The sequence below is a fragment of the Lacerta agilis genome, chromosome 1, assembly GCF_009819535.1.
Source record: "Lacerta agilis isolate rLacAgi1 chromosome 1, rLacAgi1.pri, whole genome shotgun sequence".
NCBI lineage: Eukaryota > Metazoa > Chordata > Lepidosauria > Squamata > Lacertidae > Lacerta > Lacerta agilis.
This window is the reverse complement of record NC_046312.1, coordinates 16,452,876-16,480,311: the sequence shown is the minus strand read 5'-3', so window position 1 is coordinate 16,480,311 and position 27,436 is coordinate 16,452,876. Positions and strand designations below refer to the sequence as shown.

General features: G+C 43.2%; 1 protein-coding gene across 4 annotated transcripts; it reads left to right on the top strand.

Moving 5' to 3' along the window:
* The first annotated feature begins 397 nt into the window (after nt 1-397).
* LOC117041340 (cholesterol 24-hydroxylase-like) lies at nt 398-23,124 on the top strand. Of its 4 annotated transcripts, none has more exons than XM_033140048.1 (15): nt 398-671; nt 2,080-2,157; nt 2,782-2,863; nt 4,766-4,839; nt 5,644-5,730; nt 8,878-9,016; nt 9,870-9,980; nt 10,684-10,840; nt 11,464-11,526; nt 12,342-12,414; nt 14,786-14,870; nt 16,181-16,291; nt 17,487-17,575; nt 21,138-21,243; nt 21,503-21,621. In XM_033140048.1, the coding sequence occupies exons 1-15, from the start codon at nt 535-537 to the stop codon at nt 21,548-21,550; spliced, it is 1,440 nt and encodes a 479-aa protein (XP_032995939.1). In that variant the 5' UTR covers nt 398-534; the 3' UTR covers nt 21,551-21,621. The 4 variants fall into 4 exon arrangements, with proteins under 4 accessions (XP_032995939.1, XP_032995931.1, XP_032995922.1 ...); XM_033140040.1 differs by having other exon boundaries at nt 21,138-21,250; nt 21,510-21,621; XM_033140031.1 differs by lacking the exon at nt 21,503-21,621 and adding an exon at nt 22,906-23,124 and having other exon boundaries at nt 399-671; nt 21,138-21,204.
* The last annotated feature ends 4,312 nt before the right edge of the window (nt 23,125-27,436 follow it).

Genomic DNA, 27,436 nt, shown 5'->3' with positions numbered 1-27,436 from the left:
CATCCGGAGGGCTCCGGCTTGGAGAAGGCTGCTAAACAGTATGATTTCTGAGGTAAGTAAGTGGGAGTGGGAGGGGTTTCCTCCTCTTCCTTGATCTTCATTTCTTTTGAACCTAAGTAACTTTGCTAATAAGCTCCACCTCAACAGGTATGAAGCGCCTTTTTAAAAATACAAAAACAGAATGTTGCAGAATGTTTCTATAACCCTCTAATAATTTAGAAGAGCAACCGGTTGATGCAATCGCCCGCCTGCGCCAGCGCTCAGTCGCCAAAGTGCGCTCTCCCGCTCTCCCAATCGCGAGCCGCCGACTGCTATCTCGCTTCCCCGGATGTTACTCGAAGCGCCACCCGGGCTTTAATCTTCCCTTTTCAGGTGACAAGAAGAGACGTTTCCTTCGGTTCCGCGCTTGCTGAGGGGGGTCTGCGTCAGGACCCTCCTGCTCCAGCCCAGCGTGCGTCCTTGCCAAAGCAAAAGAGGAGCGAGGGCATCGGGCGGCGGTATTGAGGCGGCTGCTCTCGGAATTGCCCGGCTGCCATGGGGGCTCTGGCGGTGATCTGGGGCTTGCTGCGCCCTCTGCTCGTGGCCCTCCTCGCTGTCTTTGTGTTTTATTGCTGCTACATCAAATCAGTCCACATGAAATACGACCATATCCCCGGGCCCCCCAGGGCGAGGTAAGTGAACCGGCAGGGGGTAGATGCTCGCTGGGAGGAGAGAGGGCGCATTGTGTGGATGGGCAGCTTAGAGGAGTTCCCCAATTGGGGTCCGTCGTGAGCTTCCTTCAGGTGGTCTGCAGACAGTTGTGTGGCTGCGTTAAAATGATCATACCGGTTTATACCTGTGCTTTCATGGCTCCTTTTTATTTCAACAGTTTCATTTCAGATTGCAATGCGATAAAATGAGCAGTAAAAAGCAGCAAGAAAAGTACAAATGAAAGTTGTACAACTTCCAGGAACAGTGCATTTAAATGGTTACAATGGGCATAATTTTTTTTTTAAAAAAAAACCCCACTGAGTGTTTCACCAAGACCCTAAGCAATTTTCAGTTTTCATATGTTATTGGACATCAGCTGCTGTCAGTCCCAACCAGCGAGGTAATGGTCAACAAGAGTGCCCTTATTTAGGGTTCCTCAGGCAGCCAATTCCACTCTCCCCACCCCAGAGTTTCCTCCTTTGCCAGCTGACACCCCTGGCTACAGAACATGATGGATTTTCATTAGGCTAGTTGTGTGTGTATGTGTTGGAGAGGGTCTATTTAGGTTGGCTTTCCCACCTCCAGGATTGTGGCCGCATCCGCACCATGCATTTAAGGAATGTGGCTTTCCCTAAAGAACCATGGGAACTAGTTGGTTAAGGGTTCTGGGAATTGCAGCTGCGCGTTCCCAGAATTCTTTGGAGGAAGCCATGCGCTTTCAACGTGTGCTCAACACATGGTGTGGACCATGACCCTAATGTTAGGGCCGGCCCTGTTTCCCTGTCTTCTGTCACTAGTGAAGCATAGTGACTTACAGTGTGAACTACAAGCTAGGAAGTTCTGGAGCCACACTCTCTCCTGGTGCTTTTGGGCCAGTCACTATTCTGTCGGGCTCAGCCCCATATCTGCAATAAAAGAATAAGAGTCCTGGCCTACCCTACTGGTTTGTTGCAAGGATTACTGACACAGAACTTCTCCAGCCCATGCGTGAATCATAGAATCATAGAGTTGGAAGAGACCACAAGGGCCATCCAGTCCAACCCCATGCCAAGCAGGAAACACCATATGACCCCAGCAATGCACAGGAGGAAAAAACCCCCACCATTCATCCTCCTCACGCTCTGTGTGCATGCATTTTAAGTCTTTTGATAGTTTCTGGGGATACATGTTCTTTTGTGGATGTTTTGGTGGCCCCTGGGGATACATATCTTTGCTGTGGCTTTCTCAGTGTGCATATCGCTTCCCTTGGAACTGGATCATCATGTTCCTTGTTATAAGACATGCATTTTACTGTGAAATTCCTGCTTTCTTTTTTCCTTGGTGTTCGACTCCTGTAAGGAGCCCCGGAGGTTTCCATCAAGTCATGCTTGACTTTTCTTACCGTTGCAGCTTTTTCTTCGGTCACCTGCCACTCGTTTGGGGAATGATTAAAAAGCAGGAAGTTTATTTAGATCTCTTTAAGCAGTGGTAAGTTACTTTGCATATTCAGACGGCTTGAAATGAGAGGCTGTGCACTGCATTTACTGTTTATAGACCAATGTGCTTAAGACTGCTGGCTGATTTATTTTTCCAGCCCCTCTTCTTAGTTTCCAATTTCCTGTTTGCTTTTGGGGGGTGCTTTTTAAATATGTTGTTAGATGCACTAGAATTGCTATTCAGGATCCTCCCCTGAGCCTTTACAGTTAAAAGCTAAACCTCTCATTAGTGCTTGCATGTCTGCATCTTGGCTGTGCGCAGATACGTAAGTACATGGTAAACCATATAAGACACCATGTAGCACACAGTCTGACAACTCACACGCTCAGGGGTGGACCACGGACTGTTCAATTTTGCTTCCTGATGGGAAAGGGGAAGGCACTGCCCTATGCATGAGCTGCCCACTGCCCACATTCCCTTGTTGCCCCAGCCGAAGCCTCTCTTTACTGGCGTTGCGCAACTGAGGCTCCTGGGTTCTTGCAAGAGTCCCCTGTTGCACAATCTTGCTAGAACTTGGAAGCCACAGCAGCTGCTTCTCTCCTCTCCTCTGGTGGTGATGGCAGCAGGAGCGCATCCCCTGGGTTATTATTCAATGGTCACTTTTTGTCTTCATAGGGCTGAGGAATATGGACCAGTCCTGCGTTTAAATGCCTTTCACAAAGTTGCATTATTAGTAACGGCCCCTGAAGGAGTAAAGGTACGCTGTGAAACATCCTATCCCTCCCAAGACTGAATGCGAACTTAGTATAAAAAGAGAAAACGGAGCCCATTTTCACAACTGAAACGGCAGACGTGCAAATGAGCAAATCAAATGCTATTTTGGCTAATGGAATTGTCCATTCCTCACATGCTTCAGTCAGGCTGTCCCCTGTTTTTTTTAAATAAAAAAGGCCAAAAAATGTTTTTAAAGCACAGCACGAACATTTTAATTGTGTTTTCATTTTTTTAAGTAACATTTTTATACAATTCAAAATTATTCTAGGGGTTGCTGGATCTTTTGAGTGTGTGTGTGGGGGGACATCAACTAGTCAGAATTGTGTACAACGTCTGCTTTAAACTTGTAGAACAATCTACAAGTACGTCTCCACAGGAGAGGAATAGGTGTGTTTTGACTAAGTTCAGTGAAAGTGCTTCCAGTTTAGGCCCTCACTATCCTAAAAATAACTACAGTATTTTGTATTTTAATGCGATGCAATCTTTGGCGATCACTCATAGCCGAGTAAGATTGTCTTCCACAAACATGGTTTTAACAATGAGTCCGTAAGTGACTGTGGAGGCCAGTTCTGGATTCACACATCCTTCCACAGTGGGGACATTGGTTTCTGGGCGGGAGTTGATCACGGTGTGGATTTGCCAAGCGTGCCTTCCTCTTGGCACATTTCTCCCTTGCGTCCTGAGTTCAAGTGTCTTCAATGCCCATGACACCTTTGGTAAAGGCTGTTCTCCAATTGGAGCCCTGACAGGCAAGTGTTTCCCAATAAAATACAAGCAAATCCCCTATTTCCATGGGGGTTGCATTCCAGGTCAAAGTGTGCATTGGCTGAGCACACAGAAGCATGTCCTATTGTGTCCCCATTCCTCCCTCTTCCGGGTCCAAAACAACCCGCACATCAACGGTTGCATGTCAATTGCCCGTGCCTAAAATGGTTGCCACCTGTACAATACAATAATACAGCAATACAATAATATTGCATGTAACCTAAATAGGAAGTGCGTTCCTCTCTCTGAAATGGTAGTATCTGGAAGACCAATGCCATGCTGGCTGGCGCTAATGGGAGCTGGAGTCCAACAACCTCTGGGGAGCCACAGCTTGGCCGCTTCAAAGCTAATCTAGATGGGATTGCATCAACCCTGACTCCAACAGAAGCTAAACATTCTAGACTAGCTAGCATTCTTGACACTAAATGTGTGGGGGTTTTAAAAATATTGCCTTGAAAATCTATATCACTTTTTCCAAATTTGTTGTATGCGTGATAGTACCGTATTTTTCGCGCCATAGGGTGCACCGGACCATAGGGCGCACCTCATTTTTAGAGGAGGAAACAAGGAAAAAAATATTTTTCTAGTTTTCCTCCTCTAAAAGCCCTGTTTTTTGAGGATCAGCTAAAAGTTTTGCAGCTCCTTCTCCAAATGGGGAAAAGCAAAGAGGAAAAGCCCCATTTTTATCGGGTTGAACTCACATTTCTGCATCTTCTAAAGGAAAGGGAGCCTTTTCTACAGTTTCCAGACAGATAATCTAATCAGCCAGTCACATGTCACTGGGGAAACAAACAACCTCCCTCTGCAGCATATTCAACAAAGGAGGGCGGGGCTGAAAGGGAGCCGGGGACTCTTATCTCTCTCCCGATCTCTTGCTGATCAGCTGCTGAGCAGGGTCCTTTCAACACCCCCTTTTCTCTTTGTAAAATAAAAAGCATGATCCTCTTTTGGCCCCTGGGCAATTCAGCTCCAGGGACCACCATTCGCTCCATAAGACGCACAGATATTTCCCCTTACTTTTTAGGAGGGAAAAAGTGCGTTTTCTGGAGCGAAAAATACGGTACTTTAGATAACATTAAAGGGACGTATTTGAACATTGACTGAACAGATTTCATCTTAGGTGTACTTGACATCACCAGAATACACAAAGGACCCCATGGTATACCGTGGTCTTCATGATATGTATGGCGTAAGGTAAGCTAATATGAATCTAAGTAACATATGATGTGTGGGGTAAAACAATCCAGTAATCAGCCAAGGCTATCCCTTTTCAGAAAGTGAGTCAAAGTTACTGGCACGAGGTTAACACGAAGCACTCCTGCTTAATTCAGATACTGTATCAGGCTGCTATAAAAATTACTAGGAAGTGGGAAGGCAAGCCAACATGAGCCTGTGGCGACGGCGTGTTTATCATCCTCATACACACCTTGAATATCTATGAGAACCAAGTTTTAAAAAGTCCCAGCAAAGGAAGAATGGGTACAAAAACTTATGGAATATGCAGAAATGGTGAAACTTACCGGAAGAATAAGAAATCAAGATAACAAACTTTTTTATAAAAGAATGGAAATGGTTTAAAGAATATAAACAGATAAATTGCAAACAGATAAAAACTTTGGCAGGATTATTGCAATAACATGCCGTTTCATAAGAGTACATATTTAAAGAAGATGAATAAATGAGCAAATTAAGTTAATTTGGATATACAGAAGATATCAAAAATAAATTTAAGGAACCGCAGAAAGAGGGGGAAGGAAGTCAAGTTTTGAAATGTCAAAATGATTGTAAAATCAGTGAAATGTATAAAAAAGAATTGTTTTTTTTTTAAAGAACCAAGTTAAAAAGATTGTTTGTTCAATTTGGGCATCACCTCAAACTATGGTTAGCAAAAAAACAAACAACCTATGGCCTTTAGAAGCAAATTAGAGCATTCCCAGAGGGCTAGAGGGACCTCTGAACCAGGCATAAATGCTATTTTTCTGTTGCTGCCCTTTTCAGATTTCTAGGGCAGGGCTTGACGGCTGCTCTTGACTACAACCATTGGCACAACCAGAGGAGAATCATGGACCCGGCCTTCAAGCCAAGGTGAGGCTAAAACAGTTGTTTGAAATAGGCTGGCTGTTTCTCCTCAGGAGATTCCGTTGGCCTCAATCTGCCTTGCTAAACGTACAGCCCATTCTGAATGGGCATACTGAGAAGCAAATCTCCCCTTCGGTTCAGTGTTCCTTCATTCCTTGTGACAATGTCCAGGAACGTTTTTTGTCACTTTTTTTTTTTAAAAAAATGTTTTAATTCCTTTTCCCAAATATACACATAAAACACAAACAAAAAAGACACACAAAATACATACGATTCTTACTTCACTTTCACTTTTTCCCTAAACATCGTTGGGTGGGCTTCCCCCAATCTCCCCTTTCTGGTTTTCATTGTCAATCCTCCTTAAGCAGTTCCCACATCCTTTCATTTATCACATATTTTCCTTTATATACTAATTAATATCATTTTTACTCCATATTCTGCTAGGAACCTCTAAATACTTCTCTAGAATTTCAGCTAAATCAAACATTACAATATTTCTTCAAATAAACTTTAAATTTATTCCAATCTTCCTACACCGTTTCCTCCCTCTGGTCACACAGTCTCGCTGTCATCTTGGCAAGTTACATAAAGCCTTATCATTTTGAATTGCCAGTCTTCCACCATTGGTACTTCCTGGTTCTTCCAGTTCTTTGCGATTAGTAGTCTAGCTGCTGTCGTGGCATACAAAAAGAAAATACTGTCCTTTTGGGGGATTTCATCCCCTATAATTCCCAAAAGGAAGGCTTCTGGTTTCTTTTAAGAAGGTGTCTTTTAACACCTCTTTTCATTTCATGGGAATATTTTTTGTTACTTCCTTGTAATTACATGCTGACTGGGATCCAAACCAAGCACAGGGTGGGCCAGTTCTGAGGGGGGAAAGCAGCAGACGGTCGCAGTGGCACTCCAAAAGCTGTGTTTGTTGACTTGTGTAAAATAAGGGTAGAATGTACTATGTGGATCAAGATTAATTTTATTCTAAAGTTGGCGTAACTGAAAACCGAGGGCTATCTATTGCAAATGGTCCCAGTGAATCACTTCAGTGGAAGTGACTGCCGGAGGAAAAAACAGACCCAATGCATGTTTTCTGGAAATGAATCATTTCGGTTGATGCTGTGTCATGCAAATGTGCAAGAGTTATAGCACAGTTTTATGAAAGAGCAGCCTCTTCACAGGGTGGTTCCCTGGAACATGCTCCCCTCATAAGCTTTATTTATTTCATTCCATTTATGAATTGTGTCCCAAATTAACCATAAAAGCAATTGCAACAATTCAGTGTATAAAAGCAGTTAAAACTATTTCATAAGTTAAAACTATTTTATACGGTAAAGCTATTTCATTATTAAGAACAACTTCAAATCAGCACTGAGAGAAAAAGATCAAATTAAAATGTCCTTTTAGGCAATATGGGCGGCACCTGTCTAATCCGTAACGGAAGGGAGTTCCAAAATGTACACTGTAATAAAGTACCCTCTGCGTCCATGCCTCAATGTGTTGATAGTGCTGTCATAATTCTTCTTAAAGTGCTGAGGGCCTTCTAAAACTCTGTAGACGTTATGGATTGTGCAGTTCTGTTTGCAGCTTTTGTGTCTCTGCTTGATCGTCTCTCTTGTTTGTTTCCATGTATGAAGCTTGAACCCGGAAGGCTTGGCTCAGGACCCACTGCACAGTCCCTGTCTGAAACGCTTCCTAAAATTAAGTGACCATAATTCCCTATAATGCCAAACACAGGTGGACTTATACCAATAGTCTGGAAGCGAGAGGGCCAACCGAAACAAAGGTAGCACATTCTGCATCTACGCGAGACTCCCCTGATAATGCAGGAATATATTACTTTGTTAACTGAGAAACAAATAAAACCAAGAAATGGCTTATTAAGTACCAGTGAGTTGCTAGGAACAATTAAATGCATTTCCTCCATTCCAGGGAGTTGGACTAGATGACTCTTGAGGGTCCCTTCCAACTCTACAATTCCATGATTCTATGAAATGTGTTGAGTGCTGATTGTTGAAAAAGGAGGAGGGAATTGAGTTGCCTGAGCAACTCTCAGTTTATTATGAATGGAGGGAGATATTAGAGCTATTCTCTTCTCTCCCTACCCCTAAATCTCTAAAGTGCTCAGATTTACTAGTCTCAGTTTCAGGATTGTTAGCAATTAATTGCACAGTGTAGGATGGAGGAGTGGCATTTTTTTTGTCTCCCCACACACACCTTGTGAAAAACTCTTATGAGCTACAAATCAGTGGCAGGGAAAAGGCTCAGGAATGTGTATTTTGGTCAGGGCCGGATTTAGGTTTGATGAGGCCCTAAGCTACTGAAGGTAATGGGGCCCTTTATATGTCCAGCTGTCCTTTGTCAACAACAAATTGTCACTGTTTTTTGTGTTGAATATATGCTATATGGTAATTTATGGACCTAACAGGTATCTAAAGCCATTTGCACATAACAAAATAGGAGCCTACACAACACAAAACACTGTTGCTGTATGTAGGTTTTAGCTTATTTGTTTTTTAATCTTATGTTTTGGAAATGTACATCCAGTTTTTTCCCCTTTAATTTTTTGGGGGCCCCCAAGAGAGTGTGGCCCTAAGCTATAGCTTGTTTAGCTCATACATAAATCGAGCACTGCTCTCGGTATATAAATTATCCTGCTCTGGAGGGTAAGACCCTAACCAATGGCTTTAAGTTACAAGAAAGGGATATTCCAACTAAACAGCAGGAAGAACTTTCTGACAGTAAGACCTGTTATAAGCAGTGGAACAGACTCCCACAAGAGGTGGTGGACTTTCCTTCCTGGGGGGGGGGGGGTTTAAGCAGAGGTTGGATGGCCATCTGTTGTGGATGCTTTAGCTGAGATTCCTGCATTGCCCCCATCCAATTCTATGATTCTATTGGTCTATGGTGGAGGGGAGGGCTAAGGGGCATCCTTCTTCTCATTCCCTTCACCAGATCTGTTTTGTATAGAATGCACAGTGTGTTAGCATGTGTGTGCTTGTACTGTTGAGTGTCATATGTGTACATATATGGGGGGGGGGAGTATGTAGATGTGCTTGCTTGGGGAAAACTTGTGCATGCATTTTGTTCGCAGTGGATGGCTCCCGCTTGCGATTATATTTTTGTTTCATTGACATTTGTATCACTCTTTTGATTGCCCAGTTACTTGAAGGGGTTGATGGGAACTTTTAATGACATAGCAGAAGAGCTTATGGAGGTGTTGGAGGAAAAAGGCAATGGAGCAAATGGAGTGGATGTGATGAGCCTGCTGAGACGCGTGACGTTGGACATCATTGCAAAGGTACTCACCAGGTGAATTTCTCATTTCCATTAAGGAGCAGGGGACGCCTCTTAACGCAGATGCCGACACACAGGGCCACAGCCAAACACAAAGTGTAAGTTTAATAAAGGAATGCAAGAGGAAAGGGCTGAGAATTTGGATATCCTGGCACCAGATTGTTTAGGTTGTTGTTCAGTCGTTCAGTCATGTCCGACTCTTCGTGACCCCATGGACCAGAGCACGCCAGGCACGCCTATCCTTCACTGCCTCTCGCAGTTTGGCCAAACTCATGTTAGTAGCTTCGAGAACACTGTCCAACCATCTCATCCTCTGTCGTCCCCTTCTCCTTGTGCCCTCCATCTTTCCCAACATCAGGGTCTTTTCCAGGGAGTCTTCCCTTCTCATGAGGTGGCCAAAGTACTGGAGCCTCAACTTCAGGATCTGCCCTTCCAGTGAGCACTCAGGGCTGATTTCTTTAAGAATGGATAGGTTTGATCTTCTTGCAGTCCATGTGACTCTCAAGAGTCTCCTCCAGCACCATAATTCAAAAGCATCAATTCTTCGGCGATCAGCCTTCTTTATGGTCCAGCTCTCACTTCCGTACATTACTACTGGGAAAACCATAGCTTTAACTATATGGACCTTTGTCGGCAAGGTGATGTCTTTGCTTTTTAAGATGCTGTCTAGGTTTGTCATTGCTTATTATCGCTCAAAACCTGAACTTTGGAGGCCCTCCTCTTAGCAAATGGAACCACCTGTCTCTTCTGCAAAATCAGGGAATGTAATGGCCTCAGTTGGCATGAAAGAGAACTGGCAGCTATAAGTAACACTCAAGTCTTTGACAAATCTTCTAATTTTTCTTCATGTTCATCAGGTGGCTTTTGGCCTAGAATTGAAGACCCTGCATGATGACCAGACTCCTTTCCCCCGCGCTGTACTTATGGTCACAAAAGGATTGAGCACTTCACGCATTCCTTTTTTTGAGGTCAGTGCAGGCTTTTCTCAAACACTCTCCCTGTCCGATGCTGAAGTTATTGCCTCTCAAGCTAATTCAGGGGGGTATGTGAAATTCTGAGTTTGAATTTATTTTGCAGGAGTGATTGTAATTTCCAGGAGTCTCAAAAAGGGGACCATGACATTGGGACCCTAGTATCTTGGGCGGTATCACTATGACACCTTCCCTTTGCTTCTTAACTGACAGCCACTTCATTTATTTTCATTTCACTTTTAATTTGTACACTCCCTTTCTATATCACTATACACAAGGCAGTTTACAAGCTGAAAAGGCAACAAGACATGCAACAGAGATCACACACAAGCTGATCCAATACAAAGAAGTCATAATAAAAGCGTAACTTTGAAAATAAGCAACTTATATCAAATAAAGTAATATTCAATAATCCCATAATAGTAAACAACAAAATTGAACATGAGCAAATAATAATTAACCAGAAATTCTATCTTAACACTTTCAATAAATCATTACTAAACTATAATCAAGAAAAATAGCAGCAAGCCGCCATTCATAAAATGCCAAAATACATACAAAACCATGTAAAAGGAACAAACTGAGAAACAAAGATGCACAACTCGTAATTTATTTATTTAAATAAAATCCCTGAACTCTTCCTGTGCTGCATTTGCGTTTTATGCTGGCATTCTCACAACAATGCCTATTATTTGTTCAGTATTTGCCTTGGAACAGGAAAGTAGTTAAAGAGATTCAGGAAAGCGTAAGGTTGCTGCGAAATACTGGGAAGGAGTGCATTGACCAGAGGCAGAAGGCCATGGAGAATGGAGAAGAGATCCCATTGGATATTCTCACTCAGATACTGAAGATGCAAGGTAATATACACAATGTAAGACAGTCTTAAAGGTAAAGGGACCCCTGACCATTAGGTCCAGTCGTGCCCAACTCTGGGGTTGCGGCGCTCATCTCGCGTTAATGGCCGAGGGAGCCAGCGTACGGTTTCCTGGTCATGTGGCCAGCATGACAAAGCCGCTTCTGGCGAACCAGAGCAGCGCATGGAAACACCGTTTACCTTCCCGCCGGAACAGTACCTATTTATCTACTTGCACTTTGATGTGCTTTTGAACTGCTAGGTGGGCAGGAGCTGGGACCGAGCAACGGGAGCTCACCCCGTCGTGGGGATTCAAACCGCCGACCTTCTGATCAGCAAGCCCTACGCTCTTAAGCAGTTCCAATTATGAAATGTTCTGGTGTTGCTTTGCTGTAGCCCCTAGGGTACTGGGATCCAGATATATTGGATCTTAATAAGCAGGACTATTTATTGCATACTTCTGGTATTTCTTGTGGGTAATTTTTTGGCTCCTGTGACGTTTGCTTGACTATTGAGGTCACATCTCCCCATCTACATAATATCTACATTGTATTTTTGGAATGTCTTGGAATTTGCCCACCTTCAAAGAGGTGTCTCAACCTTGTGCTTTACTGTCTGTCTCGACAGATCAGGAAGGGAACTATGATGAAGAAAATTTGCTGGACAATTTTGTCAACTTCTTCTTTGCAGGTTGGTAGATGTTTTGCTTTTTGAAATTAAATATACAACCATCCCCCAATGGACCGAGGAAGTTCTGCAGGCAGAAATGGGCTTTTTACATGTTCAATCAATGCATATGTGCAGATTAGTTGCCTTTTCATCTGCAGTGTGGGCCCTCTATCTGTGGGCTACTTTTTCAGACACATCACACTCAAAGCAGTTCATAAAACATTCACTTGAGCCCAATTGAACTAGCTGGATTATATTGAGCAGCTAGTTTCCCTAGATGGGGAACCTTTGGTCTACAGGCCAATATTGACCCACCAAAGTGGTCTAATTTGGCCTGTGCAGCCATTTTGCACAGAAAGCGCCCATCTGTCCATGAGTTGTCCTAACTGGTGACATCACCTGATGGTTGGGAGGACAGAGTTATTATATCCTGCATTGGCTGTGCACCCTAGCAAGGAACAGGATCAAGCAGGCCAAGGCAGGAGGGTTTAATCCCTGCTCATCAGCTGATGAGCAGGAATCAAAACTCTTTGCATTTATTTGTTAAGCGAATGTGTGGGAACGGTGGTGGCCACAGTTGGAGAGGCTCCCCCACCACCAACGCTGCCACCTGCCTTATTGCTTAAAGGAGAAGCAGAGCTGCTTCAAAGAGTGCACTAAGCTCTTAACAGAAGAGTAGCATTTTATTCCAGCTACAACATAGCCAGAACATAGCAGACTTGAGAGGTAAATAGCGTGGAACACTTCCACACCAAACTACTCAAGTTTCTGAAATTGTGGTGTTTAGTTTTATTCCTATTTCCCTGCCCTACCCAATTAGATTCTCTATCCTGCAGGTCATGAAACCACTGCTAATATGTTATCATTCACCATAATGGAGTTGGGGCGGCACCCTGAGATTGTTGCAAAGTAGGTAAACAGCCTTGTCTGCTTCGTCTCCTTTTCATTTTTTCCTTAACTTGTCTGTGATTATAGTTTCAGCAGATTGCAATGTCTGGTTTTTTATTGTTTTTTTTTAAAGGTTTCTGACTTGTGGGGCTGTGCAGAGGAGAATAGTTCACACCATGCTGTTGCACCTTAGAGACCAACTAAGTTTGTTCTTGGTATGAGCTTTCGTGTGTATGCACACTTCTTCAGATACCTGAAGAGGTGTGCATGCACACTTATCTGAAGAAGTGTGCATGCACATGAAGGCTCATACCAAGAACAAACTTAGTTAGTCTCTAAGGTGCTACTGGAAGGAATTTTTTTATTTTTTATTTTGTTTTGACTATGGCAGACCAACACAGCTACCTACCTGTAACTGGAACCATGTTGTTGTTGTTGTTGTTGTTGTTGTTGTTGTTGTTGTTTTGTGCATAGGAACAGTCCTGGCCATGTTTAAATACTTGTTCATGTGGACACCTGAAATGTATGAACCAGGTCATGGTTATCATCATCTGCAATTAATCACAGTAATACCTTGTTCTTCTTAAAGAAATGGGAGTGCCGGATCACCTCATTTGTCTCCTGAGAAATCTCTATGGGGGACAAGAAGCTACAGTTAGAACTGGATATGGAACAACTGATTGGTTCAAAATTGGGAAAGGAGTACGAGAAGGCTGTATATTGTCTCCCTGCTTATTTAACTTATATGCAGAATTCATCATGCGAAAGGCTGGACTGGATGAATCCCAAACCGGAATTAAGATTGCCGGAAAAAATATCAACAACCTCAGATATGCTGATGATACTACCCTGATGGCAGAAAGTGAGGAGGAATTAAAGAACCTTTTAATGAGGGTGAAAGAGGAAAGCGCAAGATATGGTCTGAAGCTCAACATCAAAAAAACTAAGATCATGGCCACTGGTCCCATCACCTCCTGGCAAATAGAGGGGGAAGAAATGGAGGCAGTGAGAGATTTCACTTTCTTGGGTTCCATGATCACTGCAGATGGTGACAGCAGTCACAAAATTAGAAGACGCCTGCTTCTTGGGAGAAAAGCAATGACAAACCTAGACAGCATCTTAAAAAGCAAAGACATCACCTTGCCGACAAAGGTCCGTATAGTTAAAGCTATGGTCTTCCCAGTAGTAATGTACGGAAGTGAGAGCTGGACCATCAAGAAGGCTGATCGCCGAAGAATTGATGCTTTTGAATTATGGTGCTGGAGGAGACTCTTGAGAGTCCCATGGACTGCAAGAAGATCAAACCTATCCATTCTCAAAGAAATCAGCCCTGAATGCTCACTAGAAGGACAGATCCTGAAGTTGAGGCTCCAGTACTTTGGCCACCTCATGAGAAGAGAAGACTCCCTAGAAAAGACCCTGATGTTGGGAAAGATGGAGGGCACAAGGAGAAGGGGACGACAGAGGATGAGATGGTTGGACAGTGTTCTCGAAGCTACTAACATGAGTTTGGCCAAACTGTGAGAGGCAGTGAAGGATAGGCGTGCCTGGCGTGCTCTGGTCCATGGGGTCACGAAGAGTCGGACACGACTGAACGACTGAACAACAACAACAATACCTTTTTCCAGCTTGTATAGTCTTGAGAATGGCTATTGACGTTGCATCTGGGATTGCTTGGTTTTATCCATATGAGCAAGTACCAAAAGATGGTCGGACCATTTGTACAAAAATGACCCCTAAGACCTTGCATACTCAAAACAGTATAATCATCATCCCCAGCCACTCTGGGCTGCTTCCAGCAAAATATATAAAAAAATAAGATGTAAGACGTTAAAAACTTCCCAATACAGGGCTGCCTTCAGATGTCTTCTAAAAGTTGTGTAGTTCTTTATTTTTTAAAACACAGTTACCATTTGCCTATCTGGTTCACGTGATTATATGAATGTCTATTGCCTTCAAATTTATATTTTCATTGTAAGAAAGGAACAGCTGCCCATAATATCAATTGCAAGAAAATATGAGTAGTCTCTTTTAAAAGACATAGCCAATATTATGCAGCAGTCCAGTTCATTTTTAGACTGTCTGTCTGTCTATCTATCTGACAATCATTCTTTCCCAGTTAAACTCTTGCAAGCAGGCAGTGAAACATATGTTTTTACTGAATCTGCTAGGGGATCTTCCAAAATGACTCTACCACTCTACAAATGTAAGCTGTGTTTTCACCTTAAGTGTAGTCCCTTGGACCTCAGTCCTTTCACAGTGGAAACATTGATCATTTTGCCAATATAAGGACAATAAATCCTGATCTTTTCAAATACAGAAATCTTACCTTTTAGCAGAAATGATCAGTGGTTATTATTTGACTAAAGCTTCTCCTGTTTTTGCTTCTTAGGCTTCAGGAGGAAGTAGACAAGGTCATTGGTATGAACAGAGATGTTGTCTACGAAGATCTTGGGAATCTCAAATACTTATCACAGGTACACGTGAAGAACAAAGCCACAGATAACCTAGAGCTCTTCTGCATAGTCCTTGCTGTGCCTTAGCGCAGCTGGTAAGAATAACACATTGGTTTCCATATGAAACTTAAAGCATAGTTCTTGGTATCTTTCTAAGCAAAAGGTATCTCAAATATGGTAAGGAAGATGTTCCAGGATTCTTGCAGAGAAACCTTGTAAGAACTTGTAAGTGTTGTGTGAAATCTGAGCAGCAATGTTAACACAATGTGATACTTCTTATTAGTCAAAATTTTCAACATGCCTATGTGGGGCTATCCTTGAGGCTGGCCTGGGAACTGGTGCAGAATTGGACAGTTAGGTTGCTGAATGTAGTGGCCTATCACAAGCATGTTACACCTTTGTTCAAGGAGTTACACTGGTTGCCAATTTGCTACCAAGCCACATTCAAGGTGTGACTGAGATGGAAAGTTGAGATGCATATATTGTTCCACACCACTCCTAGCTCCATTGATCAGTGTGAGATTCCAAGGGTTGCAGGCGCTCTTTGACCCAGTGTCTTTTGCACAATGAGGCACAGCGGAAACTGTGGCGTTATTGTGATATGTGGTTTATTTACACAAATATACAACCTGAGTCCACCGGGGGGGGGGTTCCAGCATTACAGCATTGGATTCAAAACAGACATCAGCATCCTGATTTGACTCTCTCACCAGCGCACTGCTTATGAACTCTGCTCCTTTACTCCTTACTGCCATTCTAAACTCTAACTTCCCCTAAAATACTGGCATTGTCTTTTAAACTAAACCCTCTGTTGAGGGAGGGACCAAACCCACACACCTGCAAATGAGATTTGCCTTTTCATCCTTTGTGTCACCTAAATGGCCCATCCCCAGGCTAACACTCCAAAGGAAATTGCCTGCTTTTACGCTTGGCTTAATTAAAGGATTAACAAGGTCTAGCACATAGTTTAAATCACAGTTTCCCAAACTTGGGTCTCCAGCTGTTTTTGGATTACAACTCCCATCATCCCTCGCTAGCAGAACCAGTGGTTAGGGATGATGGAAATTGTAGTCCAAAAACAGCTGGAAACCTAAGTTTGGCAAACCCTGGTAAATACACACTGGGTCTGGCCACCAGGTAGTTAAGCAGACAATTAAGAAAAGCATGTTCCGTAGTAGTCATCTGGTAATCCGTGTTAATTTTTTGAATTTTTATTGCTTTAAGTTTTGTAAACCACTTTGATTTCCAAACGAAACAAAACAAAATGTCTTATAAATAAAGTACCGGTATGTCTTATAAATAAATAAATAAATAAATTTTCAACCTCTCAGGTTCTCAAAGAAGTCATGCGGTTGTATCCGCCGGCTGCAGCCACTCTGCGCTTGTCGGGAAAGGAAAACGTCATTGAAGGAATCAGAATTCCAGAAAACACCACCCTGATTGTGAGTCTGTTGAATGGATGGCCATGAGTGGTTATCTCAAACACAATGGCCTTCAACACCAAACCTCTGATGTTATCACTGATACCTTCTCTGTATTAAGAGAACACTGGTTATCAGTTCGGGCCAAATGATGGGAGATGTTATTGGACTCCCATCTCCCATTAGATCCAACCAACTAGGCCTAGTAGCTAGGGATGATTGGAGTAGCCCATGAACATTTGAAGGACCACAGATCCCTGCTTGAAAGTTATTATGTGGATTGGCATACCTAGAGGATTGCCTCATTCCATATTTAACCTGCCCATCCTTTCACATCCTCTTATGAGACCCAGTTCCAGATGTTCCATTCTGGTGGTGCAATGCAAGGCAGGTGGCTAACAGAGAGATGACCTCTTTGGTGGTAGTGCTCCTTTGCAGTAACCTCCCTAAAAACATTTGTGAGGCATCTTCACCGGTAATCTCAAATGCCAGCTTACAACTTTTCTGTCCCACAAGTCTTGTAATGGATTGATTGAAACTGCATGTGGTATTATGGCTTTAGGTTTGAATAGTAATGGCTTCGCTGTTGCTATTCTGTTTTAGTCTAGATTTTTAGAATGGGACAACAGTCCCATTTTATTCTTAGGATATATGTATGTCATATCTCGGTAGAAAGGTGATAACTGTTATGGAAATATTGCACTTATTGGGCATTAACTGTAGTCACTGTGGTCTGCTGGAAAGATTCTCTTGCAAGTTGGAGCATGAGGCTCTTAATCTCATGGCCATGGGTTTTAGCCCCACATTGGGCAAAAGATTTCTGCGTCACCCTCTTTGTCTCTTCCAACTCTGTAATTCTATGAAGTTTCAAAGATCTTAGAAACCTGTTCCACAGTAACTTGGAGCAGGCCTTTCACTGTGGCTACCCTTGTTTTGTGGAATAGTGTTCCTGTCGTGATACAACGAACACCCACTACCTCCCCTTTTGGGAAACAATTGATGACATTTTTTGCTCCGGCAGGCTTTCCCAGCATCATGAATGGATCTTTGCCAGGATTCAACAAAGAGAAAACGCATCCAGCAAATGCCACGGATGTGATTTGAGCAGTATGAGCTCAAAGATGAATGCCTTGGGAAATACGTCAGGCTGTAATGAAAACATTGCAACCAACTATGCAATTTGCCTCTTTTTGAAGTTTGCCTCTCCTCTTTGCAGTTCTGCACCTATGTCATGGGACGTATGGGAAATTTTTTCCATGATCCACTTGTCTTTGACCCTGACCGTTTTAAGAAAGACCAGCCAAGGTGAATGTGCTATATTGTTTATTTTTACCATGGTGTGTTTACTACTAAGAAACCCAGATTTTGTTGTTGGTTTACAAATCTTAATTTAAAACAAACAAACAAATAAATAAATAATCCTTCCAGTAGCACCTTAGAGACCAACTAAGTTTGTTCTTGGTATGAGCTTTCGTGTGCATGCACACTTCTTCAGACGAAAGCTCATACCAAGAACAAACTTTGTTGTTGTTCAGTCGTTCAGTCGTGTCCGACTCTTCGTGACCCCATGGACCAGAGTACGCCAGGCACGCCTATCCTTCACTGCCTCTCGCAGTTTGGCCAAACTCATGTTAGTAGCTTCAAGAACACTGTCCAACCATCTCATCCTCTGTCGTCCCCTTCTCCTTGTGCCCTCCATCTTTCCCAACATCAGGGTCTTTTCTAGGGAGTCTTCTCTTCTCATGAGGTGGCCAAAGTACTGGAGCCTCAACTTCAGGATCTGTCCTTCTAGTGAGTACTCAGGGCTGATTTCTTTGAGAATGGATAGGTTTGATCTTCTTGCAGTCCACGGGACTCTCAAGAGTCTCCTCCAGCACCATAATTCAAAAGCATCAATTCTACGGCGATCAGCCTTCTTTATGGTCCAGCTCTCACTTCCGTACATTACTACTGGGAAAACCATAGCTTTAACTATACGGACTTTTGTCGGCGAGGTGATGTCTTTGCTTTTTAAGATGCTGTCTAGGTTTGTCATTGCTTTTCTCCCAAGAAGCAGGCGTCTTCTGATTTCGTGACTGCTGTCACCATCTGCAGTGATCATGGAACCCAAGAAAGTGAAATCTCTCACTGCCTCCATTTCTTCCCCTTCTATTTGCCAGGAGGTGATGGGACCAGTGGCCATGATCTTAGTTTTTTTGATGTTGAGCTTCAGACCATATTTTGCGCTCTCTTCTTTCACCCTCATTAAAAGGTTCTTCAATTCTTCCTCACTTTCTGCCATCAAGGTAGTATCATCAGCATATCTGAGGTTGTTGATATTTTTTCCGGCAATCTTAATTCCGGTTGGGGATTCATCCAGTCCAGCCTTTCGCATGATGTATTCTGCATATAAGTTAAATAAGCAGGGAGACAATATACAGCCTTGTCGTACTCCTTTCCCAATTTTGAACCAATCAGTTGTTCCATATCCAGTTCTAACTGTAGCTTCTTGTCCCACATAGAGATTTCTCAGGAGGCAAATGAGGTGATCCGGCACTCCCATTTCTTTAAGAACTTGCCATAGTTTGCTGTGGTCGACACAGTCAAATGCTTTTGCATAATCAATGAAGCAGAAGTAGATGTTTTTCTGGAACTCTCTGGCTTTCTCCATAATCCAGCGCATGTTTGCAATTTGGTCTCTGGTTCCTCTGCCCCTTCGAAATCCAGCTTGCACTTCTGGGAGTTCTCGGTCCACATACTGCTTAAGCCTGCCTTGTAGAATTTTAAGCATAACCTTGCTAGCGTGTGAAATGAGTGCAATTGTGCGGTAGTTGGAGCATTCTTTGGCACTGCCCTTCTTTGGGATTGGGATGTAGACTGATCTTCTCCAATCCTCTGGCCACTGCTGAGTTTTCCAAACTTGCTGGCATATTGAGTGCAGCACCTTAACAGCATCCTCTTTTAAAATTTTAAATAGTTCAGCTGGAATATCATCACTTCCACTGGCCTTGTTGTTAGCAAGGCTTTCTAAGGCCCATTTGACTTCACTCTCCAGGATGTCTGGCTCAAGGTCAGCAACCACATTTCCTGGGGTGTATGAGACCTCCATATCTTTCTGGTATAATTCCTCTGTGTATTCTTGCCACCTCTTCTTGATGTCTTCTGCTTCTGTTAGGTCCTTTCCACTTTTGTCCTTAATTGTGGTAATCTTTGTACGAAATGTTCCTTTCATATCTCCAATTTTCTTGAATAAATCTCTGGTTTTTCCCATTCTGTTGTTTTCCTCTATTTCTTTGCATTGCTCGTTTAGAAAGGCCCTCTTGTCTCTCCTTGCTATTCTTTGGAAATCTGCATTCAATTTCCTGTATCTTTCACGATCTCCTTCGCATTTTGCTTGTCTTCTCTCCCCCGCTATTTGTAAGGCCTCATTGGTCAGCCACTTTGCTTTCTTGCATTTCTTTTTCATTGGGATGGTTTTCGTTGCTGTCTCCTGTATAATGTTACGAGCCTCCATCCACAGTTCTTCAGGTACTCTATCCACCAAATCTAAATCCTTGAACCTGTTCTTCACTTCAACTGTGTATTCATAAGGAATTTGATTTAGATTGAATCTTACTGGCCCAGTGGTTTTTCCTACTTTCTTCAGTTTAAGCTGGAATTTTGCTATAAGAAGCTGATGATCTGAGCCACAGTCAGCTCCAGGTCTTGTTTTTGCTGAGTGTATAGAGCTTCTCCATCTTTGGCTGCAGAGAATATAATCAATCTGATTTCGATGTTGCCCATCTGGTGAAGAACAAACTTAGTTGGTCTCTAAGGTGCTACTGGAAGGATTTATTTATTTATTTATTTATTTATTTATTTTGACTATGGCAGAGCAACACGGCTACCTACCTGCAACTAAATCTTAATTTGTTTTAACTGCTGCTTTGCATTAAGTGTGAACCCACCTCACATACTTACTAAGCTACAAAGGTGCAAGGCAAGAGCAGCTGGAAGACTAACTGAACCAAGGTTTGTTTATCTGCAGAACAACTCACAATCAACTCACGATTTGTTAAGCAAACCATGGCTTAGTATTATGTGAGAGCTAGGCTAGCAGCAGCCAGCCCAGTCTTTGAGATCTGCAAGAAGGGCTTACTGATTCCTGTACAGGTCATTGAAAGAAGCGTTATCAATCAATCACTTTATTTCAGCTTTAAGCTCATATACAACAGAAAGAAGCCATACGTCATGAACATTTCTGACATTTCCTACCAGGCCTCCTAAAACCCTAAGAATTAGATTTTTGGCGGTTTTTTGGGAGATTTTTTTGGTTGCTTCAATGTTACCTGCATTGCAAATTGCCCTGTGGGTTTGGCAAAGAGCCGCCTATTAATATATTCAATAAATGATAATGCATTTCGTTGTAAATACTGGGAGCCTGGTGAATGTTGGCATTTACTGCTAATTCTTAGGATTTCAGGAGGCTTGGATGAAAATGTCAGAAATGTTCATGACCTAAGGCTTCTTTAAATGTCCTGTGCTTGTATGGCATGTGTGCATTTACTGACAGTACTTCATTGGCTTTAATATTTAGATTTAAATGTCAGATGTTTCTGACATCTCCTTGAGTTTCACAACATCTTAAGAGATACCAGTTAGTGCAACTCTTACTAAAGTTGCAAAGTGAGCAGATATAGAAAGTCGAGGCTTCTCTGAAGTCTTCAACAGCACCTAGATCTGGAGAAATTAGCACAAGGAACACTTTACAGCATACAAATAAGTATTTTTCCATCCTAATCTCTGCAGACCAAGCTGCTATTAAATACAAAGGAATCCCAACACCTACACAGGACATGTCAACAAAACCACCTTAAGCTACTTTCTTTTATCATTATTCTTGTTTTAGGCCTTACTATTGCTATTTTCCATTTTCCTTGGGTCCTCGTTCCTGTATTGGACAGAAATTTGCAATGGTAAGCAAGACAATTACTCTTAAAGGGGCATTTAAGGCATTCGGTGGTGTAGTGTGGTGTAGTGGTTAAGAGTGGTAGACTCCTAATCTGGGGAACCGGGTTCGTGTCTCCCCTCCTCCACATGCAGCTGCTGGGTGACCTTGGGCTAGTCACACTTCTCTGAAGTCTCTCAGCCCCACTCACCTCACAGAGTGTTTGTTGTTGGGGAGGAAGGGGAAGGAGAATGTCAGCCGCTTTGAGACTCCTTCGGGTAGTGATAAAGCGGGATATCAAATCCAAACTCATCATCTTCTTCTTCTTCGGTGCAATCTGTCCAGTGTCTGCAGCGTATTGGGGGCTGTGTTAAATTTATAACGGAAATGGTAGGGTATGTGATGGTATAACAGGGGTTTATAGCAGCAGATTTTCCAACTGCACAGAGTCCCTCTAAGACAGGGGTCAGCAAACTTTTTCAGCAGGGGGCCGGTCCACTGTCCCTCAGACCTTGTGGGGGGGGCGGACTATATTTTGAAAAATAAAAATGAACAAATTCCTATGCCCCACAAATAACCCAGAGGTGCATTTTAAATAAAAGCACACATTCTACTCATGTAAAAACACCAGGCAGGCCCTACAAACAACCCAGAGATGCATTTTAAATCAAAGGACACGTTCTACTCATGTAAAAACATGCTGATTCCCAGACCATCCGCGGGCCACATTTAGAAGGCAATTGGGCCACATCCGGCCCCCGGGCCTTAGTTTGGGGACTCCTACTCTAAGACATCCCACACCAGGGATGGATCCATATTCATGGTTTATCACATTAAGGAAGGGGTATGGAATGGTTTTCATAATGTATATGAACACATGAAATCCTACTTTTAATGTTCATAAAAAAGGTAAAGGTAAAGGACCCCTGGACAGTTACCGGATAAGTCCAGTCAAAGGCGACTATGGGGTTGCGGCGCTCATCTTGCTTTCAGACCGAGGGAGCCAGCATTTGTCCACAGACAGCTATCTGGGTCATGTGGCCAGCAGGACTAAACCGCTTCTGGCACAACAGAACACAGTTACAGAAACCAGAGCTCACGGAAACACCCGTTTACCTTCCTGCCACAGCGGTACCTATTTATCTACTTGCACTGGTGTGCTTTTGAACTGCTAGGTTGGCAGGAGCTGCAACAGAGCAACGGGAGCTCACCCCGTCGCGGGGATTCGAACCGCTGACCTTCTGATTGGCATGACCAAGAGGCTCAGTAGTTTAGACCACAGCGCCACCTGCATCCCTTTAACGTTCATAATGTGTTATTTAAACGTGACAGCAGAGGGTGATGCAGAGCAACCAGCAGCAGGGAGACAGCATTTTGACGGGCGGGTGGGCGGGTGGGGACCAAGAAGGTAAAAAAAATGCTTTAATGAACAAGTATGCCCTGTGATGTTTCAGAACAACATATCTAATATCGTTCTAATAACGTTAAACAGGTCATTGTAGATCCAGCCCAGGTTTGGTTTTTTTGTGTGTTACAGCAGTCACTGGTGTGGAGTACTGGCACCTGTTTTTTTCCTGTTGCCTATGGCAGCCATTTTGTGCTGACACCCACCTACCATACTTTTATCAATATACTAGCTGGAGCACGTGCCCTTTTTCTACAGCTGGCGATCTTATGTCCTCTTTGTCCATATGCTTAGTACCCACTCGCTGTTTTGTTTTTGTAACAGATGGAGGCCCAAGTAGTCATGGCCAAATTTCTGCAGAGGTTTGAATTCCAGCTGGTTCAGCCACAGAGCTTCAGGGTTCGGGATGCTGGCACCCTGAGGCCTTACGATGGCATAGACTGCAGACTGAAACGACGCCATCAGTATGATTGAATGTGCTACATCGCAAAATGTTCTTTCAGAATTTCTGTGGTGCCGCATTGAAAGTGTTTGTGTGTGTGTGTGAAATTACTTTTAATCTCTTTTTTTATTTTTTTTATAAGATTTTTATTATTTTCAGCATAAGGAACAAAAACAATACACATATACAAATACACATAAAACACACATAAAAATAATCTCAATATATACCGATAGCAAAAGAAAAAATAAAACAGTTCTGAAATCTATAGGCTATATAGACACACAGGCTGGGAGCCTCAGTGCCAGGGGTCAGCAAACATTTTCAGCAGTTGGCCGGTCCACTGTCCCTCAGACCATGTGGGGGGCCGGACTATATTTTTTTTTGGGGGGGGGGGAAATGAACGAATTCCTATGCCCCACAAATAACTCAGAGATGCATTTTAAATAAAAGGACACATTCTACTCATGTAAAAACATGCTGATTCGAAGACTGTTCATGGGCCAGATTTAGAAGGCAATTGGGCCGTATCCGGCCCCTGGGCCTTAGTTTGCCTACCCATGCTCAGTGCCATCCCCCTGGAGGCTTCACCCAGGGCAGCAAACCTGGCCAGCCCCCCCCCCAATAGCTACGGCACTGACCTCCCCTGTGACAAGAAGCCACCATCACTTGTTTCAGATGTCTTGTAAAAACTTGCCTTTTTGCCCGCGCTTTCCTTTCCCCATAAAATTGGACTTGTGTCTATGTGTTTTTTGTGTTTTGTTTCATCTTGTTTTTATTTGTTCTTACTGGTTTTTATATATTGCTATTTTATTGGGGTTTAAGTCATAATTTTGTTTGTTTGTTAGTATGGTATACTGTATCGCGTAGAGATTTTAAAAATGTTATGCAGTTACTTTTAATTAAATGAAAAATAAAAAAATGAAAACAATGGTGCTGGGTACTCTTTAAAAACCAGTGAATGAAACGCAAAAGAAAAGGCAACTGTGGAAACACCCAGGTCTATAATATTGGGCTGCATCCAACGTTCTCTGTCCACTAGCACAAAGGGGCATTTGCAGTGCTGTGGAGGGCAAGGAGGGGCCCCTAGGAGAAATCAAGGGGTGCATATGTCAGTGTTCTCCCTTCTCACTGTACTCAAACGTCTCCCTCTTCCATTCCTCAGTTGCCTTAGGTGAGAGAGATAAAAGATTGGGAGCCCTCAAATATTTCATGGTAACTTCACGCAATGCATTTCACTTCTGGTGCCATGTGTTGTCCTCAACGTGAAGTTCCCCGATTCAATGTAGTAATTTAGAACAAATATTTCAAATGATAAGTGAACACCCACATTGGTACAACTTCCATCAACGGAACCTTCTCTAACTGAACAAGCCAAGTGACAGGTTTTTCTCTTAGGATTCTATTCATCTTCGTTTGTTGTAGACATCCATCTGTCTCAAGACGTCACTGGAGTGACCTCCCTAGGGTGCAAACCTCGGCAGTGTGTGTGGAGTTCCTGGGCTGCTCAGATGACCTCCCTCTTGGCCTCACTGAGGTGGTCCAAAGGAAAGCAGAGCAATACGGTTGGCAGGAGTTGCCAGGAAGGAGGCGTACAAGGTGCCACCCAACTGTCTTAAGGACTCCACTCTGGATTTGTGTTGGGTTTACTCCTTAGCCCTCTCCTCTCCTGAAGATATCCTGCAACGCAGCAGAGGTTTAAGACCAGAGCTTTCCTTTTACTAGATGGGCTACCTTCCCAGGTTGCCAAGCCCCATCTGCCCCTCATTTCCCTCTACAACATGTGCAGAAACCGCCTTCTAGACTGTTGGACCCACTGTTGGTCTCATCCTCTCAATCTGCCAGAGCTTGTCTTCACATGCAGGGGAAGTCTCTAACTCGTCAAAGGTTTAAGGCCTATTGGGTACCCTCACCTGGTTTAGCTGTCTAGTCAAAGCTGTTCCGGGTTATGGCTGCTGTCGCATGCTGACAGGTTCTAGGAGCCATAGGTGAGCGCTGAGTGCAGGGTGGAGACCAAAGGTGGACAAACTACCTCAGAAGGAGCACGATGTGTCTCCCATCAGAGGTACTGTCCCTCCTTTAACATGCCATACATCCCCAATATGTATTATGGCTTTTTAAACCATGCCAGAGATGAGAAGAGCAAGGTTGAAATCAGTAGGACCAAGCTATTTGTTAACTGCCTTGTGTATAGTAATTTAGAAAGGTGGTATACAAATTAAATGAAATGAAGGTCAGGTATGTGGTCCTCTTGCTTTTGGACTCCAACCACTATGTCCAATGGTCACATATAATAGGAACTGCAATCCAACAACATCTAGAGATCCACTGACTCTCCATCTCTCCTGTAGCTTTCTCTTGTATCCGATAATCAAGGCAGAAGTAAATCATACTTTATACAGGAATCTGCAGTGAGTGCCTGGCGCTGCTCAGGAATTTGTAGAAACCAAAACCTATTTTGATTTTAAAATGGTTAGTATAAATTGTGAGTTTGGACCCTTCAGGCGCAAAATCAGGCAAAGTCACACCAAAGCCACGTTTCTGCCTGCCATTTTGATTCAAAATGGCACCCGGTGTCCAGATGTCTGCAAAGACTGCTGCTCCCACCTCGGGAATCCTTGTGCCACGTTTGACAGCAGTATCTCAAGCGGTGGCTGAACCCGTAGAGAACTTTCCATAATAAATAACAACCATAGTTACCGTATTTTTCACTCCATAAGACGCACTTTTTTCCTCCTGAAAAGTAAGGGGAAATACCTGTGCGTCTTATGGAGCGAATGGTGGTCCCTGGAGCTGAATTGCCCAGGGGCCAAAAGCAGATTGTGCTTTTTATTTTACAAAGAGAAAAGGGAGTGTTGAAAGGACCCCCGCTCAGCAGCTGATCAGCAAGAGATCGGGAGAGAGATAAGAGTCCCCCCCTCCTTTGTTGAATGTGCTGCAGAAGGAGGTTGTTTGTTTCCCCAGGACATGTGACTGGCTGATTAGATTATCTGTCTGGAAACAGTAGAAACGGCTCCCTTAAGATTTTTCAGAAATGTGAGTTCAACCCCATAAAAATGGGGCTTTTCCTCTTTGCTTTTCCCCCTTTGCAAAAAAAAAAAAAAAAAGCTGCAAAACCTTTAGCTGATCCTCAAAAACAAAACAACAACAATAAAAAACCAGGGCTTTTAGAGGAGGAAAACCAGAAAAATAATTTTCCCCTTGTTTCCTCCTCTAAAAATGAGGTGCGCCCTATGGTCCGGTGTGTCCTATGGAGCAAAAAATACAGTATTCTGAACAAGTATGTCTGGGCTTAGCAATTCTGCACTGTGACTTCCCATCTTTTTTTTAAAGGCTGACTCCTTTTTGCTAGCTATTACTCTCAGCTGTGTTAAAAGAAGACTTGAAAGGAAACACCATATTGGATCACCAGACTTTTCTTCATTTCCTGTCTTTGTAGCTGTATCCTATTGCAAACTTAGGGGATGGGGAAGAATGACTTTTATGCTCGCCCTTTGAGCTGTGTTGATCTAATTCTGAATTACTGCGATTGGCTTCCATTGAGCTTGCATTGCACCTAGTTAATCATTTCTTAGTGGCCCACCTTTGGACAGGAAAAGGGAATGAAGAAAACACAAGTGTTTTTATGGAATTTACTCCCACATGGGGTAGTGACAGCCACCAACTTGGATGGCTTTAAATGAGAACTAGGCAATATCATGGAGGATAAGGTCATCAGTGGCAGTTAGCCATTATGGCTATGTCCTACTTTTACTGTTGAAAGCATTATGCCTCGTTGGCTACCAGTTGATGAGAGCCATAGATGGGAAGAGAGCTGTTGTGGTCAGATTCTGTTTGCGGGAATCCCATGGGCAGCTGGTTGGCTCCTGTAAGACAGGATACTGGACTAGATGTGGATACTCGGTCCTAATTGGCCTGTTTGACACATCTTTCAACTTCAACTTTCTTTCATGTTCAAATATATAAAAGGATGTCATATAGAGGAGGGTGAAAGGTTGTTTTCTGCTGCTCCAGAGAAGCGGAGACAGGGCAATGGATTCAAACTACAAGAAAGAAGATTCCACCTAAACATTAGGAAGAACTTCCTCACAGTGAGAGCTGTTCGGCAGTGGAATTTGCTACCAAGGAGTGTGGTGGAGTCTCCTTCTTTGGAGGTCTTTAAGCAGAGGCTTGACAGCCATCTGTCAGGAATGCTTTGGTGGTGTTTCCTTCTTGGCAGGGGGTTGGACTGGATGGCCCTTGTCGTCTCTTCCAACTCTATGATTCTATGATTCCTTCTGACTCAATCTGATTGCAGGGACTATATGTTTAAGTAAAGGTTCCTCCTACTGCATCCCAGCCTGGCTCCTCCCAAACTCAAAGTTATTTATTGCCAAAGCAACAACTCCAGGGCTCCAATCTGCAGGGCAGAGT